This window comes from Chiloscyllium punctatum, chromosome 9 (assembly GCF_047496795.1).
Source record: "Chiloscyllium punctatum isolate Juve2018m chromosome 9, sChiPun1.3, whole genome shotgun sequence".
Taxonomy (NCBI): domain Eukaryota; kingdom Metazoa; phylum Chordata; class Chondrichthyes; order Orectolobiformes; family Hemiscylliidae; genus Chiloscyllium; species Chiloscyllium punctatum.
Genome location: NC_092747.1, coordinates 46,646,394 through 46,665,479, shown reverse-complemented (window position 1 = coordinate 46,665,479; position 19,086 = coordinate 46,646,394). Strand labels below are relative to the sequence as shown.

General features: G+C 38.3%; 1 protein-coding gene across 3 annotated transcripts in view; it reads left to right on the top strand.

Annotated features, from left to right (window-relative positions):
• The window catches only part of zmym2 (zinc finger, MYM-type 2), a 163,295-nt gene that overhangs the window by 130,176 nt on the left and 14,033 nt on the right, over window positions 1–19,086 (top strand). For all 3 annotated transcript variants that reach the window (XM_072577409.1, XM_072577410.1, XM_072577411.1), the window contains 5 exons: window positions 5,177–5,311; window positions 7,560–7,654; window positions 8,099–8,273; window positions 11,647–11,804; window positions 16,740–16,854. In XM_072577409.1, coding sequence (XP_072433510.1) covers window positions 5,177–5,311; window positions 7,560–7,654; window positions 8,099–8,273; window positions 11,647–11,804; window positions 16,740–16,854 — 678 coding nt within the window. The remainder of the gene's footprint in view (window positions 1–5,176; window positions 5,312–7,559; window positions 7,655–8,098; window positions 8,274–11,646; window positions 11,805–16,739; window positions 16,855–19,086) is intronic.

The window sequence follows — 19,086 nt, the reverse complement described above, 5'->3', positions numbered from 1 at the left end:
GTAAGGTTTGTGAGGCACGATCTGCCCTTCACAAAACCATGCTGACTATCCTTGATCACATTATTCCTATCCAGATGTTCATAAACCTTATCCCTTACAATTCTCTCCAAGACTTTGCCCACAACAGAAGTGAGGCTCCCCGGCCTATAGTTACTAGGGTTATCCCTACTCCCCTTCTTGAACAAGGAAACCACATTTGCTATCCTCCAGTCTTCTGGCACTATTCCTGTAGACAATGAGGACATAAAAATCAAGGCCAATGGCTCTGCAATCTCCTCCCTTGCTTCCCAGAGAATCCTAGGATAAATGCCATCAGGCCCAGTGGACTTATCTATTTTCACCCTTTCCAGAATTTCCAACACCTCTTCCCTACATACCTCAAAGCCATCCAGTCTAATTAATTGTGACTCAGTATTCACATCGGCAACCATGTCCTGTTCCTGAGTGAATACTGACGAAAAGTATTCATTCAGTGTCTCCCCAATCTCTTCAGCCTCCACACGCAACTTCCCACTACTATCCTTGACTGGACCTATTCCTACCCTAGTCATTCTTTTATTCCTGACATACCTATAGAAAGCCTTTGGGTTTTCCCTAATCCTACCAACTAAGGACTTTTCATGTCCCCTCCTTGCTGCTCTTAGCTCTCTCTTCAGATTCTTGCTGGCTACCTTATAACTCTCAATCGCCCCAATTGAACCTTCACGCCTCATCTTTACATAGGCCGCCCTCTTCCCTTTAACAAGGGATTCCAATTCCTTAGTTAACCACGGCTCCCTCACATGACCCTTTCCTCCCTGCCTGACAGGTACATGCTTATCAAGGACACTCAATAGTTGCTCCTTGAACAAGCTCCACATATCAATTGCGCCCTTGCCTTGAAGCCTACTTTTCCAAGCCACGCATCCTAAGTCGTGCCTCACCACATCATAATTTCCCCGCCCCCAGCTATAACTCTTGCCCTGCAGTGCACACATATCCCTCTCCATCACTAGAGTAAATGTCACCGAATTGTGGTCACTGTCCCCAAAGTGCTCACCTACCTCCAATTCTAACACCTGGCCTGGTTCATTACCCAGAACCAAATCCAGTATGGCCTCACCTCTTGTTGGCCTGTCTACATATTGTGTCAGGAAACCCTCCTGCACACATTGGACAAACACCGACCCATCTAACGTACTCAAGCTATAGCTTTCCCAGTCCATATCAGGAAAGTTAAAGTCCCCCATAACAACCACCCTATTTCTTTCACTCTTCTCCTGAATCATCCTTGCAATCCTTTCTTCTACGTCTCTTGGACTATTAGGAGACCTGTAGAAAACTCCTAACAGGGTGACCTCACCTCTCCTATTTCTAACCTCAGCCCAAACTACTTCAGATGGCGAGTCTTCATCCATCATCCTTTCCACCACTGTAATACTATCTTTGACAAGCAATGCCACACCTCCCCCTCTTTTACCCCCACCTCTGACCCTACTAAAACATTTAAACCCTGGAACCTGCAACAGCCAATCCTGTCCCTGTTCTACCCATGTCTCCGTAATAGCCACAACATCAAAATCCCAGGTACCAACCCACGCTGCAAGTTCACCTGACTTATTTCATATACTTCTTGCATTGAAGTATACACACTTCGAGCCACTTTCCTGTTTACAGGCACCCTCCTTTGAGATTGATGCCATGTTCCTAACCTCCCTATACTCCAGGTCCTGCACCCTAAAGCTACAGTCTAGGTTCCCATGCCCCGGCAGAGTTAGTTTAACTCTGACGTAAAAATGAAGATGAGGGCGTAGCAGGAATTGGAAAGTTTGCAAAATAGTTTTGTAGTTGGAAAGAGAATCCTGGTGCTTTACAAATAGCAATGAAATATGGAGTATATTAAAGTTTTATTTTGTTCAAATGAAAATCATAATAGTTTAATAATGAAACTAGAGGAAATTTGTAAAAATAAATGTGAAAAAAATGTAAAGAGACAAAGAATGAATTAATTTTTTTCTCAAAAGTTAAAGTTCAAAAATGAATTAGAAATGGAGAGTGTTGCAGAGGACAGCAAAAGACATCTCAAGTTGCAGAGAAGTGTAAAGTGATACTGTTTGAAAGAGACCACAAAGAAAGTCAATATAAAGGTACAGTTTTAAAGGGCGTACAAGAACAGCGTGATCTAAAATTTCATGTGAATAAATAATTGAAGGTGGCACCAGCAGTTGATTAGGTTATCTTTTAAAAACAATACTGATTTTATAAAAAGAGCAGTACAAAGCAAGAAAGTTATCATAAACCTATACAAGTCCCTGATTAGAGCTCAGCCGATATATTCTAAACAATCTTGGGCATGAAACTTTAGAAGGAATATATTTGGAATCTGTAGATTAAGAAGTAATCTTGACAAAAGAACAACAGATCATCAGTATGTGGCAGTTGCATTGAGTGGAGTTTTCACATGGGCATTTTTTCATTTCTTTCGTAGTAATGTGAAAGACAGATTGTTTGAAATGTGCATAATTATAAGTAGAGCCAATCTTTAAACTTGGGTAGGCAAGCTTAATCAAAAGACATATTTAAAACAATTGGAAGTGCTGCCAGACGACATATGGAGACAAGTGGTATACATTCATTTCAGGTAAAGTTAGATAAGCACATAAGGGAAAAGAATAAAAGATATGCTGCTAATGTCACCTGAAAAGGGATGGCTTATATAGAGTAAGAATGTATTATCCCATTACACTGAATAGCCTATTCCTCTGCTGTATGCTGCCTTGTAAGATATACAACTGTCAGCAGCGAGATCAGTTCTGGTCTGTGGTTATCTGCCTCAAAAAAGGTATAAATGATTTTTAGGCTTCTTGTGAGTGAAGGCTCATGTGACTAAATTAATTTTTATTTGACCAAGGTAATCTTCATTATGTTACCTTGATATAGTTCTTCAAAATAATTGAAGTTATAGAGAAGAAAAGATTATGTAAATGTTGAAATTGAACCTGGTAATTTCCAAACCATTTCAACAAATCTACTTACTTTTGAAATACTAGAGCAGAACATGCAGTTACATATTTCAGGTCACTATTATAGTTGAATATGTACCATCTTTTAAAGGATCCACGTTGTAAACACTTCCATAGATTTGAAGAATAGTCTTATATATTTGTGATTTTGTAGTGTTGTGAACTAAATAGTTGAGTTGGAGGAGACAGACAACTTTAGAAGTTCGATAATCTCATTATTAATTACTAAGAATGTTTAAGAGTCAATCGCATACAATGAAAACACTAAAGGAAATATTTGAGAACCACTGAAGTAAGTTAGATGTGTGCTTTCTAATTTAAATTCCTATGTTTCAATATTATGTAAATTAATTTGTAAAAACTCAGTTAAGTAAATGTAATTACTTGCAGTGCTTCTCACCCAACCTCATGATTTTCTGCTAGATTCCCATTCTTCCCAATTCAACCTCAATTTGTAGCATCAAACAAATAATATGGTTATTCATTAACTTGATATTTGCATCAAATTTATATGAGAAGGGAGAAGGAAAAGCATGAAAGCTGCAAACTGAAATCGAAACAGTACACAGGATGCAAGATAAAGACCTTTTTTGACATGCTGCTGTACTATGGGGAGGCAAAGCATACTCTGGTCACACAGATCTGGTGCCCTGGCTATTGTGCCTTGCAAGCAAACCACTAACTGAGTCCTCTGACCTTTCTGCGGTTCAAAATGCAGAACTTTGATAGTGATTATAAGAATGACAGCTTTGAAGCCAACAAAAGTCACCTGAAAGCTTGAATCCTTCATAGCAACAAGGACAAAAAGAAACCAAGAGAGAGCAAATGAGCTACTGCAACCACATGGAGAGTTCATGTCAGCCTGTAGTGTGCACTGTGGTTTAATATGTTTTGTTCTAAGAATTAAACTGCATTTGTATTATTTCATAAGGAGAGCAGCATTGGTTTTGATGCCATCAATGTGTACAGCATCAAACCAACTGGGTTTGAGGAAAATTAAATCCTTTTAACTGTCATCAAGACTCTCATTCAAGCCACAGTTAACAAAATATATGTAAGATGCACATTACTGATCTGAACATGAACCTGGGATACCTGCTAAAGGAAGGATATTTCTAAATTAGTGAGGGTTCAGGAAAGACTTACCAGATTGTTGCAAGGCCTGGAGGGTTTGAGTTATATGGAGAGGCTGGATATCTGGGACTTCTTTCACTGGAGCGTAGAAGGTTGAGGGGTGACCTTATAGAGGTTTATAAAATCAGAAGAGGCATAAGTAAGATGAATAGCAAATGTCTTTTTCCCTCAGGTGCGGGAGTTCAAAACTTGGGCGCATATTTTTAAGATAAGAGGAAAAAGATTTAAAAGGGGCCTGAAGGGCAATATTTTCACACAGAGAGTGGTTGCTATGTAGAATAAACTGCCAGAGAAAGTGGTATATGCAGTTACAACTACAACATTTTAAAACATTTGGATAGGTGCATGAATCAGAAAGGTTTAGAGGGATGTAGGCCAAATGCAAGGAAGTGGGACTAGTTTAATTGGAGAAATTTGGTTGGGATGGATGAGTTGGACCAAAGTGTCTGTTTCCATGCTGTCCTGTACATACCACCACTCCTGGTTTTGATCTTGGCCATGATCCATCCTTCAAAATGGCCCTTATTGTCACTCCTGGTCATTCCTCTTTTCAATCTCCATTTGGAGAGTTGCCTGGGGCCACTGCTAGTCCACATTTTCAAGTTAGCAAACTGTCTGATGGACTTAATTAACACTTGAATTAAGAGTTACATTCTGGCATCTTATTTAGGAGTTAATTATTGGAAATTTGGGAACAAATTTGCCACTTAAACTTGCTTTCAGTGTACATCCTACAAGGAAAGTAAGAACATGAACATTATCATTATAATGTATCCTATGCTGACATGATTCTTCTTCTTGTACATTCTTTTCCTTGTTTTGATGATTTGAACTGCCTTCTTTGTTGATAATTTTAACCTGAATTTGGATTCCCCACATCAATTTATCTACCAGTTTATTATAAATGTATTTATCAAGAAAACATTTATTCATTTTCAGGGAATCTTGAGTGTCTATCATAGCACCTGAAAAATACTTCAAAAGTACGTAGGTATATAATTCAACATTATTGATGAGCTAATGCAAAAATATGTTTTTAGGTATTGACAATGATGAGAATGGTGAAAGTTTCTTGGATGTTTTTGGGACCATTAAAGATGATTTGCAAGAACAGTCCAATGTGCCTGGTAATCAGTATGAACTTGCGCTGGACTTGGAGCTTGATTTTCCCAGAAGTAAGTTCCTTAACTAAAATTCCACTGATTGCAATATTTATTTCCAAATATGCCTTCATTTATATTTTTAATAATAATTTCTCCTCTAATATGTGTTGCAATCAATAGATTAAATGACATTCTAAATAGTGTGTAGCGGAGAAGGAATACAGTGTTTGCAGTTACACTGGTCTTTCATGTATAGAGGGACCATAAAAGGACAATTCAGGGTCTTTATTGAATATTGTGAATTTTGATTTAAATTGCAAAAGTAGGGAGATACTATTGAAATAGTACAAGACCTGCACATTAAGTTGCAACATTAGAAATCTATATGATTTTGGCCATTCAATTAATTAGAAGCACATACTGTAGGTGTGATGGCATAGAGTCATTGGGGTCTGACTTTATAGTCAAGAAGACTGACTTGAGAAGATGAAGAATTGATGAACATGTTAATTAAAAATTCTGCATGTGGAACTCAATATGGAATCTTTCAAAATATTCAAATAGTTATGTGAAATGAATGAGTAGAGAGTAAAGTTTCCATGACAAACATTGTATGTACTTCATCAAATGGTCTGTTTCTCTGTATTCTTTGTTGTGGCAAGTAACATTTGGGAAATCTGTTCAAGTAGCCAATTAACTTGCCCTTGTGAAGTCCCAAATGCGGTCTGACTGAAGCTGACAGTGTTTGGAGTTGTGAGAAATTACATACTATTCTCTCTTTTCAGTCAAAAGTGATTCATTACCTGCATGGTAATTTAATAGGTTCCTAGATATTAAAACATGACAATGCAAAAATATAATCATGAAGATTTGATTTTGGTCCCTTCTTTGCAGAGGAAGCTGGAACTAATTCATACGAGATATAACTTAGTACACAGCTGACACAATTGTCTAAACACTATTAATGAATTAAGCCAAGTTATTAGATCGTGTCTTGAGTTAAATAATTGAGCCAAACTAGAAAAATTGAATGTTATCGTATCTTGAATTGACACATGTAGAGTTCTTCTTGAAGCTGGCTGTGAGGATATCTGCTTACTACAGTTCACACTATTTTTAACCAAACATGATCTTATTTGTAGTTGTGCTACGCCAAAATGATTTCTGCCCTGAGTGGTCCGACATGTTGAACATGACACCTCTTGATATTTGCATTACTAGTATTTATCATTGCATCTTGCCAAACAACAAATAACACATTTGTGAATACTGTCTGTCTCCTCCTGGCAAGCCAATCTTCTGTCCAGAAAACTAAGTCTCTTCAGCATTTGTTCAGATTTCCAGTATCAGCACTATTTTTGCCTTTATTTTGTCCATGACCATACATTACCCACTATACCATTAAGTTTAATTTTCTGCTCACCCTTTAATATGACACCTTACCAAATACCTATGGAATCTATACACTACGCACCCACTCGTTCCCTTTCTCCACCATATATATATATCACTTCCTCAAAGAACTCGAGTAAATTAGTTAAAGCCATGTTAACTGTGCCTGATTTCCTTGAACTTGTCGAGGTGCCTTGCTTTAACATCTTTAATAGTAGGTTCCAATCCTATTTATTATGTTAACTGGCCTATTTCCTGCTTTCTGTCCATCTCCCTTTATTCAAAATAGAGTCACATTTCCTATTTTCCAATGTGATAAAATCTTTCCCAAATCCAGGCATTTTGGAAAATTAAAACCAACTTATCAACTATTAAACAAGCCATTCCTTTTAAGACTTGAGGGTGATGCCTCAATCCCACAAAAAGTGACTACTTTTTATCGTTTCTCATCTCTATCCAAACCAATTTTACAACTTGATTTCCCGAACTTCATTGTGCTAATAGCATCATCAATTAACAGAACCATTCTTCCACATTTTCTTGGCTTCCTGTCATTCCTAAATGTCATATATTCATCTTTGTCATCCTGCAGCAATGCCTTTGTACACAGTGGTTGATCCAGAAACTATTGAATCTTTATTCGAAGCATTAGTACAACCTTAGGCATGTCATTTTTTTCCTATTGTTGCATTTCAGTGCTAATACCCTTTAATAGATAAATAAGATTTACTTTTGAACAAGATCTCATATGCACTGGAATTGGAGATGCCTAACTGTCCAAAACAGTATTCAATGGAGCAGGGTTCTTAAATGCTATCTACCCAAAATGCATTCTACCATAGGCTTGGTGATATTTGTTGGGGGTGGGGTGGGGAGGGGTATAAGATCATCGATCATGTTCATTCAAAGAGAATTGGTGTGTTAACAGCTGCTGAAGAGTTGAATACCGAGAGTGAATATCTGTTACCACCAGTATTTGGAGAAGAATATGAGGAGCAGACTAGACCTCAGTGTAGAAGAAAGGTATGGGGCCATTTCGTTCAACCTAGCCATGGTTTTTCATGTTTTGTACTTAATAATGAAAATTGAACTTTACAGTCTTCTATTTTTAACAACTTGTTTAAAAGCACAATTTTAGCTATATTTAACAAAACTTCGATATCTAATTCAGGAAAACTGTACCCCAGTTATCTTCATATATTGATACCAATATATCCAGTTTTCTTTGTCTCCACGTTGCCTTTGCCTCATTATTTTATCGTATATTTCATTTTCTGCAGACATTAAGAAGACAAAATTATCTTGTTACCTTTGTATTAATAAACAAACTACAGATCCATTTGGGGTCATTTATATTTTGTAAAATGCCATTTTACTGATTAAACCAAACTTGCGTGTATTAGTCTGGTATTTTGTGTCTGGTGCATCTCGCTTTTAAAATGTGACTAATAAGTTCTGCTTTCATAGGGTGCAAAGAAAAAAGCACTTTCTGATGGTCATTCACAAGATGATAGCATTGTCACTCCTGAGATTGGTTTTACCTTAAGTTACATTTATGGTATAACTGCATGGAAACATTGGATTGCAACAAAGAAAGCAAAGAGTGAGAATACTGTTGAGATGGATGGATTTAACTCTGCTTGTAAGTTTCTTTGATGATACTTTACATTTCCATGATGTTTAGTCACCGATCCATTGAGTGGAATTTTGTGCTCCCATAGTGGGAGTGAGGTCGAAGGCAGGAATGGCTTTTAATTAGTTGGGAGGGTGACATATTCAATTCTGGCCTCCACCTGTAACCACCAGAAATAATTTCCATTCTGTAATACCATGCTGACCTTCTCATCCTGCCACCAATTGTGGCTTTCATGTAGTCAATTATGATAGATGCTGAAGGAATTTTCTCGCCAGACCTAGGAAATAACTATGATATAGGGTGAGCCTCCAACATCTAGCATTCCAAGAAGCGAATAACCTATAACCTATTTGACATCTAGATGAGAGAGCATTAGCTGATCAAAGCACTAATTGCCTGATGAAGGATGTGGATATCAGACACAGGAAAAGGCAGCTGTGAGTTTATTGGTCCTGATTATAGATGCTTTTATCATCTACTCTAGGAGACCCATACTTTATTGTTTTTCCAACCTCCATTTCCTTTCTACTGCTGCGTTTTCAGCGTGGCCAAAGCCAAGAGGACAATGTCTCAACATATGGAAACTTTCAACAATGAAGATTATAAGACATAGAGTCATAGAGATGTACTACAGCACGGAAATAGCCCCTTTGGTCCTACTTGTTCATGCTGACCAGATATCCCAACCCAATCTACTTCCACCTTCCATCACCCAGCCCATATCCCTCCAAACCCTTCCTATTTATATATCCATCCAGATGGTTTTTAAATGTTGCAATTGAACTAGCCTCCACCACTTCCTCTGGCAGCTCATTCCATGCATGTACTACCCTTTGCGTGAAAAGGTTGCCTCTTATGTCTATTTTATACCTTTACCCTCTCACCCGCCATTGTGTCTGCTCCATCACCCAGTGAAATCATGGCTGATCTGATCATCCTCAACTCTACTTTCCTGCCCCCTTTTTCTTTAACCCTTTTTCCTCTCACTGATTAAAATCCTGTTCTATCTTAGACTTGAATATATTTAACATTCGAGCCTCGACAGCTCTCTGCAGTAAAGAACTCCACAAGTTTGCTATCTTCTGAGGGAAGAACTCCTCCTGATCTCTGTCTTAAAAAAGCAGCCCTATATTTTGAGATTTTACCCTCTTGTCCTCAACCCTCCAACAAGTAGAAGGAACCTTTCTGCATCTACCCTCAAATCCCCTAAGAATCTCATATATTTCTCATTGTCAGTTGAAGCTGAGAGCAGATTTAGGAGTCTGTCGTTTGTTCAACTGGGAAAAAGTGCTGAGCTGCCAGTATTTTGGTGAGACCATTCAGGCTTTGGCAGTGTCTCGGGCTGCAGTGAAAGACCAAAGCTTTGCAGGAATTGGCAGAACCAGAGGGGCAATCTGGGAGTAGGGGAGCCTGGGCCTAATTTGTTTTTCATTGTGAAAGACTTGAAAATACTGTCTACATAGGATATAAGTGAAGATGTGTCAAGACTAGAATGTCCCAAAGTTAGAAAGGCAGATTCTGATTTGTGTTACTTGTTGATTTGATAAGGTAAAGAGTGAGATGTTTAAACTTGTGCACTGCAATGAAACCTGTGACGGTTGATCACTTCTACTCTCCAGTTAAAGAAACTGCAGATTGTAAATATTTTCTTTATTCAATCAGATATTTATAATACAAGATAATTAGATTCTTGTCCATTGCAAAACAAAAAGAAGAACTCCAGATGTAAGAATCTTTTTCAATATGCTAATATTGTATTGTTTGAGAATTGGATAGGTATTGTGAAGTGCTGTTCATTAATCAAAGTACTTTTAGAAAATAGACACAATGCAATTTTTAGATCAATTAGTATTCTAAAATGTATTCTTAACTACATGCTCCTGCTGCAAATTCAACTGGTGTACTTTTTATTTATGAAATCGGTTCTTCATTGAAACAAGTCTAAATGAGAGTCCTTGCAAAATAGGATAAAATTGATATGTTTTGATACAATACTGCTAGCTACCCAGAGAACAATAGAGACAAAGTTTCAGCTAATTAAATTTAATTGATGTCAACATTTGGGTCCAGTGACTTTTCTTCAAAATTGAAGAACCCCAGTTCTGAAGAAGGGTCACTGCACCTCGAAGGTTGACCCTGATTTCTCTCCACAGATGTTGCCAGACCTGCTGAGTTTTTCCAGCAGTTTCTGTTTTTGTTTCAGATTTCCAGCATCCACAGTTCTTTGTTTTTAGTAAATTGAATTGATGCCTATTTCAATCAATGCAGCCATGTCATCAAGACCTTGTGGCTCTGTGTTGCTGTAAGACTAAGAGGAAGGCCAGGCCGCTAAGTGAGTGAATTGAGCAGGGTGGGTGAGAAAAGGAGCTACTAAGCAAGTGAAGAGGTTTGGGGGGGATTGGAAAGGGAGCAAGTGTGTACGATAGAGAGACATGTGCTATTAATAAGAATGCATATATTTGTGTGGGGAGATGTTGTAAAGAGGGACTTCACTCAGTTCACTGACACGAAAGAAATGGGAAGCTTGACCAAAGCCTATATGAATTTACATTAAAAAATGTGGATTTTTTTTTGTATTTATATTCGTATCAATAATAATTTACTGTTATAATTATATATTGTAATAAGACAGCATAGCAACATTCAATTTTGTTTTTATTGGCATCTGAAGTTGAGTTCATTTTTATGAACAAATCCAGCATTTGTTGCCCAACCTTAATTGACCTTGGAAGGTGGTGTTTAAAATAGGATCACATTGAAAAAAGTGTTGCAAAGCACGATCATCTTTTCTTAACATGGCCTTAATTCTGTGTTATATGCTCTAACTGCATTGATTGCTGAAATATTAAGGTCCCTTTGATGATTTGATAGAAGTGCATTTATCCACACTCTTGAAGTAATTGATGGTTAACAAAGGAACAATTAATGTTTCTATCAATTTGAACTCTTTATAATTCTATCTATTTGAAGAAGCATTTATATTCACTACAGAGTATAAAAATATACCTAATAAATATACGATTCATTGGTACAAACAAATTTCAAATCTTTTGTCCAATGTCACCAATAATAGGCAAACCAATGATGATACCATTAAAATCATTGAATTGAACAAATTCAGGGGTCTTGGGGTGTTGTAGAGCATGGTAGATTAATAGAAATGGGAAGAGTGAGACCATGGAGAGAACTGAATACAGATGAAATTTTCAGGAAGCACAGGGAGTGATGAATGGATGAAATTAAAGGTGCATTTGGATTAGGCAGCAGAATTTTGAATGAGTTGAAGTTGATATAAGATGAAAAATGGAAAGCTAGCCAGAGATCATTGAAATAGATAAAAGTGTTAAACTGAAATGGTTTTTTTCCCCACTTCTTCCAGTGTTGGAAAAATCTGCACACATTAAAGGGGAACTGTTGTCATATACTGCAGCAGAGCTTGACTGTGGATTGGCTACATTTATAAAGGAAGTTCGAAGACCAAATGGTGAACATTATGCACCTGATAGCCTCTATTATCTATGCCTAGGAATTCAACAGGTTGGTTAAATAACTAAATTTGCTTATAGATAAACCTTACCACATTGTGTTTGCTTTATTACTGAGTGTGCTGTATTTGGTGTTCATTATTTATAAATGTTTTAAATCTAAAGATAACTTATTTTCTAAATGTAGCATTTCAGTCAGATATATCTTATGTTGTGACAAGAATCCGGGCAAGATTTCCTAATTTATTACAGTTCCAGATGGATATCCCAAATTATTAAGCTCCTAGGTGAGGTGGGATGAACTGTTCTAGTCACCCACCATCTCAGTTGGTCACAACAAGGTTAACTTGATGGATTATAGTAGATGTATGAAGACAAATTGACAAGCGAGCATTATATACTATGACAACTGATCCCCGATGGGCATTGCTAACAAGAGGAACAGGACCTTTCTGCAACCCTATACCTTGCTGCTAATTCCCCATTAGTTTGCCAAATCTTCACTTTCTAAGTAAGTGTCCATCTTTCTTTTGTCGTATTCTTAAAGACTATTTGTTGCAATTCTTGATTTTTAATATAGGTATTTTCAACCAGCTCAATTCCTGTGCTAACACTACGTATCCTTGATCTGGGTTCTCCCATAATCATGGGAAATTATTCATTGACTTTTCATTCCATTTTTTGTTAAGTATGTCAATCAGCTCAGCTCAGCACCCCAAAATATAACTCATTTCTATGGCTGGGTTCCTTCATTTTCTAAAGTGAATCACCAATTTGCTTTCTCCAAGGCCAAGGTGAACCACTCAAAACTTAACACAGTACTCTTAGTGATATCTGTCCAGCGTACTTTATAACTGCAATTTTACTACCTTACTTATTTTTTCATTTCTTTTGTGTAGGTGAGTTCATTCTAGTCTCTTTCTTTGCATTTTGTCTGTTATTTATGTCCTAGCCATCTCCTTGTTTGCATAACACATCCTGTGCCCTTGCTACAACATGTGATTGTCCATTATGACCTTTAATTTTGTTCTTGAGAAGCAGGTATTACTGGTTAGACCAGCCTTTAATGCCCATCTATAATTGCTTGTGAGAAAACGATGGTAAACTTCCTTTTTCAACTGCTGTAATACTGTTAGGATGAGAGTTCCAAGATCTTTTCAAGTAGGTGTACCCTACTCAATCGGAAGCTAGGGAAGTGATTGCTGGGCCCCTTGCTGAGATACTTATAGCATCGATAGCCACAGGTGAGGTGCCGGAAGACTGGAGGTTGGTTAATGTGATGCCACTATTTAAGAAAGGTGGTAAGGAAAAGCCAGTGAACTACAGACCAGTGAGCCTGACATCGGTGATTGGCAAGTTGCTGGAGGGAATCCTGAGGGACAGGATTTACATGCATTTGGAAAGTCAGGGACTGATTAGGGATGCTTAACATGACTTTGTAGGTGGAAAATCGTGTCTCACTAACTTGATTGAGTTTTTGAAGAAATAACAAACAGGAATGATAAGGACAGAGCAGTGGACATGATCTATATCTACTTCAGTAAGGCATTCAACAAGGTTCCTCATGGTAAACTGGTTAGCAAGATTAGATCATATGGAATACAAGGAGAACTAGCCATCTGGTTACAGAACTGACTTGAAGATAGAAGACAGAGAATGGTGCTGGGGGGTTGCTTTTCAGATTGGAGACTGGTGACCAGTGGTGTGCCACAAGGTTCGATGCTGTGTCCACTGCTTTTCATCATTTATATAAATGATTTGGATGTGAACATAGGAAGTATGGTTAGTAAGTTTACAGATGATCCCAAAATTGGAAGAGTAGTGGACCAACGAAGAGGGCTACCTCAGAGTGCAACGGGACCTTGATCAGATGGGCCAAGGAGTGGCAGATGGAGTTTAATGTAGATAAATGTGAGGTGCTGATTTTTGGAAAGGCAAATCAGGACAGGACTTATACTTAATGGGAAGTCCTGGGGTGTGTTGCTAAACAAAGGGACCTTGGAGTGCAGGTTCATAGTTCCTTGAAAATGGAGTCACAGGTAGATAGGGTAGTGAAGAAGTCATTTGGTATTCTTGCCTTTATTGGTCAGGGCATTGAGTGTAGAAGTTGGGAGGTATAGGACATTGATTAGACCACTTTTGGAATATTATGTGCAGTCCTGGTCTCCCTGCTTTAGGAAGAATGCTGTGAAACTTAAAAAGGTTTAGAAAAGAATTACAAGAATGTATCCAGGTTTGGAGGGTTTGAGGCTAAATAGGCTGGGGCTATTTTCCATGGAGCTTTAGAGGCTAAGGGGTGATCTTATAGAGGTTTATAAAATCATGAGGGGCATGTATAGGATAAATAGACAAGGTCTTTTCCCCATGGTGGGGATTTGAAAACTAGAACCATGATGAGAGGGGAAAGATTTAAAAGGGACCTAAGGGGCAATTTCTTCATGCAGAGGGCGGTGCATGTATAGAATGAGCTGCCAGAGCAAGTGGTGGAGGCTGGTACAATTACAACATTTAAAAGGCACCTGAATAGGTAAATAAGTCATTCTGTTATAACACTCATTTTGTTATCGCAAATTTGCCACGATGCGATTGACGAATTGGGACACTGTTTCTAAAGCGCAAACTTTTAAAGTGTATAATGGTTGTAAAACAATTCCGGGCACATTAGTTTTTAATGGTGCTGCTATTACATGATATTCTTATTACATGGGATTGCACGAGAGTGGAAATACCATATTAAAGCAGAACTGACTGTATGAATAGGAAGGGTTTAGAGGAATGTGGTCCAAATGCTGGCAAATGGGACTAGATTTATCTAGGATATCTGGTTGGCATGGACAAGTTGGACCAAAGGATCTGGTTCCATGCTGTACATCTCTATGACTTTATGACTCTATAACTGTAAAGGAATGGCAATACCTTTCCAAGCCAGGATAGGATATAGCATGGAGGAGAGCTAACATATCGTGATACTACCATGTATCTGCTGTCCTTATATTTACTGGTGGTCGAGGTCACAGGTTTGGAAAGTGTAATGGAAGGAGCCTAAAGGATTTAATTTAGTGCATCTTATAGAGGGTGTGCAAGCTGCTGACACCTGTGTGTTTGTGCTGCTGGATGGAGTGCCAATCAAGCAGACTCCTTTGTTCTAAATGATGTCAGGTTTCTTGTGTGTTGTTGGAGCTGCACTCATTCAAGCAAGTGGATAATGTTAACAAATCACTTCTGACTTTTGCCTTCTAGATGCTGAACAGGCATTGGGAGACAAATGGTCAGTTACTCACTGTTCAACACTTAGCTTCTGATCTGCTCTTGTAGCCACAGCTTTTGTACAACTGGTCCAGTTCAGTTTTCTGCTCAATGATAATGGTGGGGAATTCACCAATGGTAATGCCATTAACCATCCATTTGCTGCTCAAACATAGTGCTGTTTGTGGGCTGCCTTCACCCTTTCTTTCAGCTGCACTAAACTATTAATGGCGCATAGCTTCTGCTTTCTCTCCCAAAGCTTTTCCTGAGTCCTAACCACAACACTTAGCTCGCCTACTGGCTTCCAAAAGTTCTCCAGAGTTCAGACTGCTCAGAGTCTGATACTGAAGTGCCTTTTCAAGGCAGAGTCTCTTCTGCCTGACCCTAAGTACTTGTTGATTAGCAGTGCAAAGATAGCAACCTTCCCCTCTGACAGCCTTCATCCAACTAACTAAAGCCACACACACAAACACACAACTTATTGTTCTGTGCAACATATTGAAAACCTCGCACCAAGCCCAGACTTTATTCCTAGGCAGGATTAAACCACTGGAACATCCTGTTCCCAGAATGTTACAATTATCAGAATGCTGACTTAGACAATACAATTGTATATAAAAATGTGTTTAATCACAAATGTATTTCTGCATATTAAAGGAATTTGCCTGGTTAAGTAACTAGCTTCTCAGATAATATCTATTTTTAGCAAGAGTTGACAATTTTTTAACAATTGAAAAGTGCATTTCTAGTTTGTAATTGAACTTTTACTGTTTAGATTAGATTAGATTGCTTACAGTGTGGAAACAGGCCCTTCGGCCCAACAAGTCCACACTGACCTGCTGAAGCGCAACCCACCCTGACCCATTTATCCCTGCTCCTAACACTACGGGCAATTTAGCATGGCCAATTCAGCTAACCTGCACATTTTTGGACTGTGGGAGGAAACCGGAGCACCCAGAGGAAACCCAAGCAGACACTGGGAGAATGTGCAAACTCCACACAGTCAGTCACCTGAGGCGGGAATTGAACCTGGGTCTCTGGAATTGAACCCAGGTCTCTGGCGCTGTGAGGCAGCAGTGCTAACCACTGTGCCACCGTGCCGCCCACATGCTTTTGTGACAAATATTTTCATCGTTAGCTGGCTATGTACAAAAGTAGCTAAGGCTTGAAACATGTTGTCATACAAAACTTTAATGCAGATACTTCAAGAAATGTAGAAGAGGTTGTTGTTTTGCTTTCTAGCAACAAGCCAGTTTTAGTGAAATAACTGTGAAGTGGAATGTTTAAGGAGCCAAACACACAATTTCTTGGAATCATTTCCAGGGAAGCTGTTGTCATTTACAAGAGCCTTTCCCAAGATTTATTCTTGGTATAAGTTCACAAGAGCTCTCAGCCTTCTTTAGAAACTGATCACCAAGCTCTAGAGAGCAACCTGAGAATGGACAGCCCTCTGATTTTACCTTTGCCAGATCACCAGAAACATTTCTGCTCTTGATTTTGATTTATTTCAAGAATCCATTTGATTGTGTGCTATCTCTAGTAAATATTGAATGTCAGTTTATTTTTCATGTTACTTGAAACATGACAGAACTATATTTCTATTCTCCTATTGTTTTGACACCACAATTCTATATGGCTCATTTGATGTGTTTGAAAGATGGCATTGTGAATTATAATTCTATCTTTGACATTCTGGTTGATTGGTCACAGGATTATTGCAGGTTTTTTTTTCCTTCTACAGTATCTATTTGAAAATAATAGAAATGATGACATATTTAGTGACTCCTGCTATCACACATTTAATGAAGAATTTAACACGATCTTGAGGAGTTGGCGACCAAGTATTTTACCAAATGGTAAGAAACTAAATCATAGTTCAATACTGTCTAATTATGCTTTTCCTAAATAAATTGTCAGACCTTTTGATGTAACATTAAAAAAAATTAGTTGTGTAGGTGTATGGAAGGATTTAGAAAAATCTCTATGTTTTGAAAGTGGATACAATGTAGATATTATTTAATTTAAATATTGGATCACATTCCTACTTTTATTGGCATGTAACTGAACATACATTACATAGATGAATTTTGCTAAGGACATTCTAGTCTGCAAATTTCTAAGACAAAGAGGAATTATACCCTTTTTATGAAATTTTGTGCAATTACTTGTGGAAAAATAACTAATACCCGCTCTTTTTGATTTTCTGTTCCTCAAAATAAGAAAGCATGGAACCAATTTTAAAAAGGTTCTGAAAACAGCTGCAAAATGCATTACTTAAATGTCCATTTTCAAGTGAGTTAGCATGTAGGTCCTGATGTTCAATAGAACTCCCAAAGTATAATAAGTATTTAGCAAAGCAAGACTTTCCTTACTTTATTTACCCAATCTGACCATCACTCAGTGTCCTTTTCTGTGTTTCCATTCTACAGTCAGGCTCTTGAAATTCAGTCATATTGTATATGATTGTAACAGCTTCCATGCATTGAGTGAAAAATGGGCTGTCCTAGCTCTCACCCTGCACCTTTCTCTAAACAGCATAGGTACAGAAGGCTATTCAGCCCATTCAACTAGTTCACCATTCACTGAGGTAATGGTTGATCTGCAACCAAGCTCTGTTAACCTAACATGGTTCCATATACCTTAATATTTTTGGCTAACAAAAATTCTATCGCTCTTTTTGAATTTGCATTTAAATTGAACAAGTATTGACCACCTTATTGTGGTTAAATTTGCGTAATCCTTCATTGCAATGTAAGCCTTGGATCCTTGATACTATTATGCTGAATCTGCACTTTTTCCAAGGCCAGTTTATTCTTTCTGAATAGTGATGTCCAGAACAGTGTTCAATCGTTAGTTTCTCCCTTATCTCTCTCCCTGTTCCCTACTGACAATCCAACTTCACAACTACTATGCCAGCTAACATTGTAACTGATTCTCTTTTCTCAGGTACTGTTCCTGCTTCTTTTCAAACCCATTGTCATTACGATCTCCTCAAATACATGCCTTCTGTCCTTTCTATGGTTACAAATTATTACTCCTATCATTCCTTTCCTTAGGTGTGTTTTAATTCCCTGAATTTATGACACCAAATTGGAGGTGTAGTGGACAGTGAAGAAGGTTACCTCACATTACAACATGATCTTGATCAGATGGGCCAGTGGGCTGAGAAGTGGCAGATGGAGTTTAATTCAGATAAATGCGAGGTGCTGCATTTTGGGAGAGCAAATCTTAGCAGGTCTTATACACTTAATGGTAAGATCTTCAGGAGTGTTGCTGAGTGTTGGAGTGCAAGTTCATAACTCCTTGAACGTGGAGTCGCAGGTAGATAGGATAGTGAAGAAGGCATTTGGTATGCTTTCTTTTATTGGTCAGAGTGTTGAGTACAGGAGTTGGGACGTCATGTTGTGTGGCTGTATAGGACATTGGTTAGACCACTGTTGGAATATTGAGTGCAATTCTGGTCTCCTTCCTATTGGAAAAATGTTGTGAAACTTGTAAGTGTTCAGAAAAGTTTTACAAGGATGTTGCCAGTGTTGGTCGATTTGAGCTATGGGTAGAGGCTAAACAGGCTGGGGCTGTTTTCCCTGGAGTGTCAGAGACTGAGGGGTGACCTTATAGGGGGTTACAAAATTATGAGGGATATGGATAGGATAAATAGACAAAGTCTTTTCCCTTGGGGTGGGGGAATCCAGAACTAGAGGGCACAGATTTAGGGTGAGAGGAGAAAGATATAAAAGGAACCTAAGGGGCAACTTTTTCATGCAGAGGGCGGTATGTGTATGGAATGAGCTGCCAGAGGAAGTGGTAGAGGCTGGTACCATTGCAACATTTAAAGGGCATTTGGGTGGGTATATGAATAGGAAGGGTTTGGAGGGATATGGGCTGGGTGCTGGCAGGTGGGACTAGATTGGGTTGGGATATCTGGTTGGCATGGACAGATTGCACCAAAGGATTTGTTTCCATGCTATACATCTCTATGACTTTATTATGGCTGTCTTTGCGCAATTCCCAAGTTTAATCTTTTCCAATCAGGTTTCAACTCTGCACTGTTCTAAAACAGCTCTGATTAAAATTGGAAATAAGATTAT